At 42.6% G+C, this 11,481-nt stretch overlaps 1 protein-coding gene across 2 annotated transcripts; it reads left to right on the forward strand.

Annotated features, from left to right (window-relative positions):
* The first annotated feature begins 1,194 nt into the window (after window positions 1-1,194).
* On the forward strand, window positions 1,195-5,913 carry LOC136472943 (ankyrin repeat-containing protein At5g02620-like). Of its 2 annotated transcripts, none has more exons than XM_066470645.1 (4): window positions 1,195-1,212; window positions 2,535-3,062; window positions 3,665-4,074; window positions 4,409-5,913. In XM_066470645.1, the coding sequence occupies exons 2-4, from the start codon at window positions 2,666-2,668 to the stop codon at window positions 5,285-5,287; spliced, it is 1,686 nt and encodes a 561-aa protein (XP_066326742.1). In that variant the 5' UTR covers window positions 1,195-1,212; window positions 2,535-2,665; the 3' UTR covers window positions 5,288-5,913. The 2 variants fall into 2 exon arrangements, with proteins under 2 accessions (XP_066326742.1, XP_066326741.1); XM_066470644.1 differs by lacking the exon at window positions 1,195-1,212 and adding an exon at window positions 1,373-2,264.
* Window positions 5,914-11,481: the final 5,568 nt, after the last annotated feature.

Here is an 11,481-nt window from a genome sequence, read left to right on the forward strand (position 1 = left end):
CAGGTGAATGTGACGGCCGGCCGGCAACGTCTTTGTTGGGTTTTAGAATAAAGCCGAGATTAAAGGGTGGAGACGACTAGCACCCACTAAGTTTTGTTTCTGTTTCTGTTAATGCTATACATACTATAAGCATATTGGGTGCAGTAGTGTTTTGCTGACCAAGCCCATGTGTACTAGTAGTAGTAAACAGGAGCTGTCACAGCTCATGGGTTAAAAAAACATCTCTTCCACAAACATGAGCTGGTCGTGTATTGCTTACTAGGGCTGTTAGTTACAGGCTTTACAGCCTAATTGTAAAGAGTTACCAAAGAACACCTAATCTTCAGAGGAAACGCGAGTTGGCCAAACCATACTATTACAACATTCGGCGTGTTCGCTGGTTGGTTTCTGAGCTGATTTGGGCTGGCTGGTGCTGGTTTGTTGTGAGAGAAAAACATTGTTGGCTGGTTGAATAAGCCTGGTTGAAACTAACAAGCGAACATGGTGATTGTGAGATAGCTGAACTTCCATTAGTTTTAAACATTTCCTTATTTAAGGGCCAAGTACACCTGTCAATTTACAATTTAGTTGGAACATTTCTACTTTCTACTGTTCTTTGATACAGTACATGAAAAAGAGTGTTGTCATATAGTTTTGATTTTGTATAGCTGTTTTGTTTTTCATTATTGGCCCTTTCACTGATTGAGCTGTTGGTGATACGGCTGGCTGTATAAGCCAGCTTATTTACGGGCTTATAAGGCACAAAATAGTATTTTTCTCTCTAAAAAAATAGCCATACAAATCAGCACAAACGACTTTTTCTCAAAGAACCACCACAAACCAATATTAACGGGAAAGAAAAATTGCAGCCAATCGAAGCCTACCATGTTGCACCATATTTTACTCCCACAAAAAAAAATAAACGGCCAAACCGTACCAACTTGAGAGATCAGGGTAGCAATTGGCGTACAGCTTGTTCGTTTGGCTGTGGCTTGTCGTAAACGATCGTAAATTTTTAGTCGGAATAGTATTTTTCTCTTACACAAACCAACCAACAGTACTTCTTCACGAACCAGCAACGATACGAACCAGCCAACCGAACATGCTAGTATTTGTTCGACCGTCTTCTCTCATCAGCGGCGGCGAGGCAGAACCGTAGAAGTGGCAAAACCTGAAAGTGAGCTCTACGAAAGAGAGGGGCCAAACCAAGAAAAGCAAGCTAGCGCCTAGCAGGTGAGCTCCGACCCAAAGATGAAAACGGATGGGATGCATCCCGTTCCGTCCGCAACCGTATACCGTTTTTTCCGTCCGTTTTCATTTTTTCCGTGATAAACGAAAACGGGATGGGGTGAACCGAGAGCGGTATCGAATTTGTCCATCCGTATTTGCGGTATTCCATTTTTGACCGGGATATCCCGTGCCGGGATAGGCTGCCTGGAGCGTCGCTCAAGGATTGCGAGTTCGGCCGGAGAAAAGCCGATTCTAGGTGGCTGAAGCTCGAACCAGGCGGAAGGACCAAGGGAGTAACGGGCGGCGGCGGCGGCGGGAAGAGTTGCCGCCGGACGTAGCAGCAAGAAGGGAGGCAGGCTGGTCGCCGGCGGAGCTCACTGTGCCCTCCAGATCCAATCGGGACTCGGGAGGATGGTCCCTGTGCTCCCGCGCCGCCGGACGCCGAGAGCACGAAGGGAGGCAGCGCGGCGGGGCCACAAGAAGGAGGGAGCAAGGAAGAAGGAGCCGGCATGGTACCGCCGCCGGACGTCGAGGTCGATGGGGGAGTGGAGGAGAGCCGAGCCTGATGAGGAGAAAGAGAAACGGATGGAAACTTAGAAACCAAACAACAAACAAGCTGATTATTAGCTTCTTATAAGCACACACGACCTTTTCATTTACAGATTAAATTCCGGGTTGCACATATAAATATATCCATACAATTGAGAACTTTAGAACAAAATACCTCAAACAGATATGTCATATGTGCATGCAATTTCGACTTAAGCTCCCGTTTATCGTCCGTTTCCGGCTTTTTTTTATCGTATTTTCTTATTTTTATATTACCGTTTATTCTGCAACTTTTTTCATCCTGGCTGTTCCGCTCCTGTTTCTGTTTTCGTAAAAAAATATAAAAACGAAAACGACGGAGGTAGTTCCGTCCGTTTTCGTCCTTACTCCGACCAATAATATCTGCACCAGGACCTTGTTTTTGTTCCCCCATTCGTTCCTCACCGGGTCGGGGTGGCTCTCACCGGGTGGGGCGTTGTGGTGGCGCCTGGCTGGTGCGAGAAAAGGTGAGGTTTTGGGTGGGGATTCTTGGAACAGTCATTCGACTAACCTTTCTTTGGCTTCTTGCATTCTCGAGCTTTCTGGCCTGTTCTTGGTTCAGACCTTCAGGGGGAACGGATTCTGCTTTCTGCAATATTCCCGTTTTATTTTTTTTTTCTTTTCGATTTTCTGCATTTGAGATTTCCTGTCTCCGTGCCCATTTGAGATTTCCTGTCTGTTCTTGGTTCAGGACTTCAGGGGCATTAATGCTGTTGATTTTCTTTCGCAAGTACCAGGCCCAAGTTGCGATTTTCTGGAGTTCGTTGAGGCGTCACAGAAAGTTTGGTGAGCAAAAGGTTTCCTGGATTCGTCAAGAACGAGGCGTGGCAATCTGAAGCGTTCCATCTAGTACCCCTCGGATTCGGCCATGGAGCGTCAGTCCAGCATCCGGCTGGGCGCGCTGGAGAAGCTCAAGAGCTTCCGAGGGATGGAGAAGCAGAAGAGCTTCCGGGGGATCATGTCCCTGGAGCGGCGGAGCAGGGACAGCCCGGGGAAACGCGGCGACACGCCGCTCCACCTCGCGGCGAGGTCCGGGAGCGTGGCCCACGCGCAGAGGATCCTTGCGGAGCTCAACCGCACGCTGGCCGCCGAGATGGCGGCCAGGCAGAACCAGGACGGCGAGACGCCGCTGTACGTCGCCGCCGAGAAGGGGCACGCCGAGGTCGTGCGCGAGATCCTCAAGGTCTCTGATGTGCAGACGGCCGGCATCAAGGCCAGCAATAGCTTCGATGCGTTCCACATCGCCGCCAAACAGGGCCATCTTGGTAAATTGTTCGTCTTCTTTTGCTTATCGTCAGAGTTCTGCTCTGTAATCTGTTCAGCCTTTTTTTTAAAAGCCTTATAGTCAATGAATTGATGATTAGGGGTTTATGGAATGGGGTTAGAATTTGGTCTGTTGAAACTGCCTTGTTGACTATTGACCTTTTTATACATGTGATTGTCTAGTATTAGGAACGTGATTGTGCTGATCTGAATCACTAAAAAAATGCATGCGTTCATTTGAAGAATGATTTATTCAACAGTTTTTGTTGGATCCACAGCATCAGTAAAGCAGTCACTAGTCATAACATCAATTTTACCTTCACTATCTTTGTTTTCCATATTGGCTGAGAAAAAAAACGCCAATCCTTTTTTTGTTTTTCCCCTGGGTCTGTTCTCCAATAGAAATTTATAATGTGATCTATACTGAGTTGCTAGTATTGCTTTTGTGCATGTTGATGATGTGACTATTGGTTTAGCTGATCTTATCCCACTCTGTTCTCTGCCATGGAACCCATGTTGGGGCACAGTGAGTTGCAAATTTGCAATCTTTCCAACGCTTTCAAGGCTAATAATAGTCTTCTCCCATTTCTTGGTTATTTTGCAGAGGTTCTGAAGGAGATGCTGCATGCTCTTCCTGCTCTTGCTATGACAACAAATTCTGTGAATGCTACAGCTCTGGACACCGCTGCAATTCAGGGTCATGTTGAAATTGTCAATCTCCTACTGGAAACTAATGCTAGCCTTGCCAGAATCACGAGAAACAATGGCAAAACGGTTTTACATTCAGCAGCAAGATTGGGACATCTGGAAGTTGTAAGATCATTGTTGAATAAAGATCCTGGGATTGGTTTAAGAACAGACAAGAAGGGACAAACAGCACTACATATGGCTTCAAAAGGACAGAATGCTGAAATCGTGGTTGAATTGTTGAAGCCTGATGTCTCAGTCATCCATATTGAAGACAACAAGGGAAACAGGCCTTTGCATGTTGCTACTTGGAAGGGGAATATCATTGTAGGTGATCACATATTGGAATGTCCTTTTATTGTTTTACCTTCTTTTAGTTTTATAATTTTCTCCATCATTTGCATCCTTACAATGCATTACTCTGCTTAAGATGTCTCATTCAGACAACAAACAACAAGAAAAATTCATGTACCAGCACGTAGAATTAAAAAAAAAGAAAAAAGGCATATTTCCTTACAATTTAATCAAAAGAGTGGGGATGTTAGCAGTTTTTGCAAGAGTTCTGCTAGCTCTACATAGGAGTACACTCTTAAGAACTCTACTTTTACCTATTATAGTTTTGGCTTTCCTAATGCTTATCTATGACTGTAATTCCTTACAGATAGTGCAGACTCTATTATCAGTCGAGGGGATTGATGTCAATGCAGTTAACAGATCTGGAGAGACTGCATTTGCCATTGCTGAGAAAATGAACAATGAAGAACTTGTTAACATCCTAAAAGAGGCTGGTGGCGAAACTGCAAAACAGCAGGTACATCCTCCAAATTCAGCGAAGCAACTGAAGCAAACAGTCAGCGATATTAGACATGATGTCCAGTCCCAGATCAAGCAAACATGTCAGACCAAGATGCAAGTCAATCAAATCAAGAAGAGGCTCGAAAAGCTCCACATCGGTGGGCTGAACAACGCCATCAACTCCAACACCGTGGTCGCGGTGCTTATCGCCACGGTAGCCTTTGCCGCCATATTCACGGTCCCCGGAAACTTCGTGGAGGATCTGAGCCAGGCTCCCCCTGGCATGTCCCTGGGGCAGGCGTACGTGGCGAGCAACCCGGCCTTCATAATCTTCCTGGTCTTCGACGCCCTGGCCCTCTTCATCTCGCTCGCGGTGGTCGTCGTGCAGACCTCGCTGATCGTCGTGGAGCGGAGAGCGAAGAAGAGGATGGTGTTCGTGATGAACAAGCTGATGTGGCTGGCGTGCCTCTTCATCTCAGTGGCCTTCATCGCGCTGACCTATGTGGTGGTGGGGCGCGACGACTGGTGGCTGGCCTGGTGCACCATGGCCATCGGCACCGTGATCATGCTCACCACCCTTGGCTCCATGTGCTACTGCATCATTGCACACAGGCTGGAGGAGAACACCAGGAAGATCAGGAAGAAGGCCTCCGCGAGCCAGTCCCGGGGCTCCTGGTCCCGATCCGTCGACTCAGATGAGGAGATACTTAACAACGAATACAAGACGAAGATGTACGCGCTGTAGGATTAGCAATTGTAACATGACGGTGACGGATTCTTTGTACATAGTAGTGCTGTTTCGCAAGAGGCTACTGGGTAGCATTCAGCGGGATTGACGACCTGAAGCTCGGGATGCAGAGGCTGTGGCACCACATCAGTCTTCAACCAAAGGACTGAAGGCACTAACCTTCCTGGCGGATCAAGTTCAGGTCACTTTGACTGGTGTACCTGTTCCTGGGTGAGAGTCTGCTGAACTGTGTGGTTATTGCACCTGAAACTGTCAATGATGATGGAGATAATTCAGGTAGAAGTTTAGAATAGAATAAAGTGTCCAGTACAAAATGCAATGTGTCATGCATTATATATGATGATCTTGTACACGAGGATCTCATCTGAGAGAGTGATTTGTTGAACTCTTGTGGGCAGGTCTTTTGCTTGGGGCCTTGGGCTTGTGATCTTTGACGCAGGGATTATTACGCTGGTGCTGTGCACCGACTATATGACATAATTTTTGTGTAACTTGTCCACCAGAATGAAATGTGTATCTGCGAATAAAGATTTTTGCGTGGCGTGTAAGTGAAGCTGTAATCATGAATGTAAGTGGTGAAAACTAATAAGAAAGGGAACCTCCGAGGCTGCTTCTGTAACCACGTGAAAACCATTCAGCATTTATTCTGTTTTTTTAGTGTTATTTTGCAAAGTCTACCACGCGCGGCCCACCCCGTATCGTGCATGGGCTGCTTTGTTGCGGAAAAGGTCTATTTTAGCTCTCTATATGAATATTTTCGTAGTATCATATTTCTCTTCAAACTCTAAAACTAACATTTTACCAACTCTCCTGTCCTATTTTGAAGTGGTTTTATCTTTTCTTGTGTTAACTTAAAAAATCCAAAAAAATACTTAATAGGGTTATACAACCACAGAAAATGTCTTCATCAAGTTTTTAAGGAGTGCTGTCGAACGTAGGAGAGGCTTTCCATGCTGAACTTTGTGCTTGTTTGCACGCCGTGCAGAGGGCAGCTGATCTGGGGATCCAAAGGGTGATTCTGACAACAGATGCTTCTATGGTGCTGCAGGCCGTCACCTCCCCAGAAATTGATCGATCTTCAGCGAGTGGTCTCATATGGGAATTAAAGAACCTTCTATCTAGTAACTTTGCTGCCTTTGATGTAATTCATAATCACCATTCCTGTAATTTGGTAGACCATAATTTAGCTGCTCTTGGGGCAAGTTTGACTTAGGGTACTGATCCGGTGCTGGACAGTATTCCATTTTGTATCAGGTCTTTTGTAACCAAAGATTTGGCACTTGTTTATGAGTAATGGAGATATCTTCCATGTTCAAAAAAAAAAATCAAAAGGAATACGATGAGTTCAAATATAGATCTCGTGAAAATATTTCTAGAAGCTTCTCAAAATTAGATCTTAGCTCTATGAAAATGGGGAAAATATCCAAAAAAAATCTAGAAAATTCACAAAACATTATAATTGTCGTCTAAATGTGTTTTAAAAAATGTATACAAAAACAGATGTGATTAGGGATACTCACATAAAGTTCCCTTTTGGATGAACAACATTCATGGTCTTTGATCGTTCATCCGAACCACTGATACAAAAGTCATTTTTTGCCACTCAACATTTTTTTATGTCTTTGCGCTTCCCAACACGCAAAACATATTTGCCAAGAAATTTATTCCAATGAATGGAATGAATAACTAAAAAAATGAAAACACATCTTTTTCTAGAGGAACCCAAACAACACTGGTAAAACTTTTGGGGCATTAAAAAAAGGAGAGAAAATAAATGTTAGAGGAAGAAGAGGAGGTAAAAGGAGCGATGTGAGGACTCCTTCCCTATTAAGGGCCTGTTTGGAGGGGCTCCGGCGGCTCCGGCTCCGGCTACTGTAGCACCACTGTGGAGGAGCTGTCGGAGCCTTCAAACACTGGCTCCTCCAGCTCCTCCCCATTCCTAGTTAAAAACTGCCAGAGCCGGAGCTGCTGCAATGGCTGCTACAGGATTGCACCGTGATGCACAGGACATGCGCAGGCGGAGCCGGAGCCCTGCGGAGCCAGCCAAACGAGGCCTAAGATGAATCCACCACTAATGAATGCCTATCATGAAACTACTTTTGCTTTCATCTCATGACGCTACAACCTAGGTGACTCCATGTCTACTTCATGTGTATATGTATGATTGGACGATAGTTTTACAAACCACTAGAAGGATACCCAGCATGTTTGTACAAGGTTTGCAGATAATTTAAAATAAAAATTGAACAACACATAATTATTGACTTGCAATGATGTTATTGGATGATGTAGCTAGCCAATGTATAGACAACTAAATAAATGTTAGCGGGTGATATGGCTTGTTGATGTCGATAGTTTGCATGAGAAATAGATATGCTAGCGGAGTTTGTTTCTATAATAAGATACATAGATATAGATTAGAACAACTCGTAGAAATAACAAAGACTTACTTTGACAAAAGGATGAAGCGCTCGTGGAAATAGTTTTAACAACTATAATGGGCTTATCCTAAAAGAGCGGGCACTTCCTCACCATACAATCTTTGCCTTTTTATTTATATCTAACAAAAAAGCACAATAGCAAAACTCCCTTGGTAGCTTTGCCTATATAGGAGAGACGAAAACCTCTCTAGTCATGAGCTTTGAGTTCTATATAAACGGTGCTTCATGCCATACTACAATCGCTTGTTGTCACCACGGTATTATCAAAGCATGCTCATGTTGCCCTCTCATCTTGTAATAAGTGTCGTGTTGGGAGTAAGGGTTGACACTAAAGGCTAATTATTATTAACTATTAAAAATTAGCCAAGGATCAAACATGTGCTAGCTCGTAGGTAGCTGGCTAATTTTGTTAGCTTCGACTACCAATTAGTTTTAATCTATATCTATACCTAATACTAAATAGGCAAAAAAATTTGTCACCCTAAATTTTCATTCAACTTTACCCTACTAATCTTTTGTATTCACAACTACTAGCCCGAATCCAAATCCGATGTGAATCCATATTTCTTTATGTAATAAATTTGCCTATCTTCTTTTTCCTTCTTTTGCAGTGTTATACGTCCGGGCAGGACCGTAAAAAGAAACCACATGTTACTCCGTTCCATGAAACGTTTTCGTTATTTTTCTTTCCCCGATATTTCTTCCACGTTTTTTTAGTATCTCCCATTTGTTTTTACACTAGTGGTAGGGCGCGCGCATTCGCGCGCCCGTGCTGGAGTAACGGTAGACAAATACGGGGCTAAACTTTGGTGGTTGATGAGTGTAGTGTGCACGTGGAGTGCAAAGGGCTGGAGAGATAGTTCACATTGATTTAACATGCATAGATAAAGTTCGCAGTTAGATCATACAAACCTTAGGCTTTCATTTTTTCCGAATTTGTAGGCATCTGTGCAGAATGAAGTAATATATTGAAGTGAACTGTTGAGGTAAATGTAAACAACGAATATGAGCTGTAGTTGAAGTGTAGGTGTTGCTGCGAGCTGAATTTTGATTTACAGAACAGCATGCGGTTTACACAGAAATAGGGTAGCGTATTTGTTCTTTGCATGTGCCGAAACTATATATACACGACTGCATATGATCGACGAAGCTATAATTGGGAGCACTATAAGTATTGGTGCTTTCAGGAAGGAAATCTGAACAAGCAGCAAATTGCTGAGGGAGCAACAATCCAACTTGATGTCAGTTTACTGGACCGGGCCATTGGTTTAGGTCAATGAGAAACATGATCTTCATTGTTTGCAAGAGCGACGGCATATCTATGTTGTCGTAGATATACAAGTCTTTCATAAATTCAGATGTACCTAGAGAGAACCAAATAAGTATGGGAACAAAAAGTTTACATGGAGTAGGAGAATTGACTGGCTTCATGAATAGTTAGATAAGAGACCATGATGTATACCTGACGATTCAGAATTCCGTTGAGCTAAGATGACCAGAGCAGGTTGAAACCTGAACGGCTAGGGATGGCACATTTAGATGGCATTGTATTTGTACTGAGGGGAACCCATGTATTGGCATGATGGGTTGCGTGATTAGTCTACGGGAAGCAGTGAAACAAATAACATTTCAGAAATAAACAATTCGGCTGCACTTATAAATAACCCATGGGAAAGTTATCAAAGGATTAACAAAACAAAAATATCTGGTATACTAGAAATGCAGAGTAAATATGCGCAATACTAGAAATCTCTATTCGTGCAAGCTTTGCAACCACACGACCTAGTTCGAAGCTGCTCGGCATACTCAGCATAGAATAAATTCTTAATAGAGAAGTTAACATAACAGACTGTTTGAATAAGTTGTCAGTAATCCTTTTTTTGTTGGCATATGCATAGTTCACTTCATGTAACTATAAGCGCTAACATAGTACAATTGGCCGCATTGTAAACCGAGTTGCATAGATGACATAATATAGCCAAACAATTGCGCCGTACATTATGAAGACTTTATTTGAGAAAAAAAGAAACTGGTCAAAACAATAGTTAAGAAAGTATGGGCATCTGAGGTCTATGTTATCTATAGACTATAGTCACATGAAGGTTGTCTAAATTTTTACAACCTATTAAGATAATACCAGGACAACCCAAAAGAACTGTTCTTGGTGATATAAAGTAGGCAAACATGAATATAACAATCACTGCCAATAGTTTCTTGCATGTTGTAATGGCATTCTATGAAAGGTTCCGATAACTAAAACAGAGTTAAAAAAACACCTACTTTATACCGGTAAGCAGCTCATCATGGCTTTGTATGGGCCGGTCAAGGATATCCTTCATGCTTTATATAAATTATAAAATGATCAAAATCAAAGATGTCTTCAATTTTCCTGCAGAGAAGGTTTAAGTTCTCAGATCACGACAGTGTGGCAGAAAGCAAATAAACTATTTAAGTAGGCCCTGTCCTGTGTAAAGTGGTCAAAGGTATTACTTCATTACAGGATGGTCATTATGAGACCAAGAAACATTCGAACTAAGTATGCACGATTTCTGGTATGCACTACAGATATTTCACACTTTGCTAGCTGTAGAAAATGCATCTCCAAGCATCAGATCACATCACACATTCACACGTTTAGCAGTATATAATGTAATTGGTTCCCCAGCTATGGTGGTGTTGTCAGCTCTGAACATGTTCCTATAGACCTAAGCTGCAATCCATAGAGGTTGTAATATTTTAGGTTTGCAAAATAAAGACCAAATAAGTAGCAAACACTGGCCAAATATAAAGAACTTAGTTTATTTTTTTTAAGTAAACGCACCAATTTGGAGATGCAGAAGACATTGCATAGATGGTAATAGGGAATAAAAACAGCAGTGCCATCGTATGTTACCTGTGAAGACCTTGTAGCTGCAGATTCAGAAGGCGAAAATCCACACCTTAATTTGATTATGTTACTACCGAGCTCTGTACCGAAGACAAGGCCATCTTCCCCAGTATCCTTCACTAAAATACATGTAAAGCCTGCAAATTTATCTGTTAGCTTCACTCCACATCATCAATCTGCAGTATCTAAGGGAACTCTGCGCATTGTAAGTACAAACTGTCTAAACTGAACTTGGAAAACTATCTACAAATAGTTGGATCCACTATCATTAGTCCAGCTATGTATGAACTATCAAATTTGGAACCAATAATTTCATGAGAAGCAAAAACAGTAATTAGTAGAGGCAGATGTGCATATGAAGATCTGCTTTAATTTCTATTAGCACCAAGTCCATCATTGGTGACTGAAACCTAGCGAAGTTTGTCAAATTTGGCGGCCCTTTCAGTCCACTTCGCTAAATAAGGTTCCCAAGGCGCTTATCCATTACTGCATAATCAGCAGTAATAAAAAGTGAACCCATGACCAGTGCTCGTTCAATGTTCAAGCTATGATACGTTAAATAATATGTGAATTCGTGATGCATGCACGCAATCTTTTTTTTCTTTCGAGGAGGCCCAATATTGGTGTATACTGGAAATGATTTATCAAGCTCTAGCTGTCCTATGTACATTGTTTTTGCTAGCTAAAAAAGCTTCATAACCAGGTTCATTCAGTAATACTAAAGTATCAGGAACCAATCACTGAACCAGTTTTCTCAAAATAACCAAGCAGCGAATCTTGTTCTCCAAGAGTGAATATAAATAGGAAATGTAATGGGGGAAATAGAGGAGAAATATGAATTGGAGGTTACCTTGTTTGCTAAA

The sequence above is a fragment of the Miscanthus floridulus genome, chromosome 8 (assembly GCF_019320115.1).
Source record: "Miscanthus floridulus cultivar M001 chromosome 8, ASM1932011v1, whole genome shotgun sequence".
Taxonomy (NCBI): domain Eukaryota; kingdom Viridiplantae; phylum Streptophyta; class Magnoliopsida; order Poales; family Poaceae; genus Miscanthus; species Miscanthus floridulus.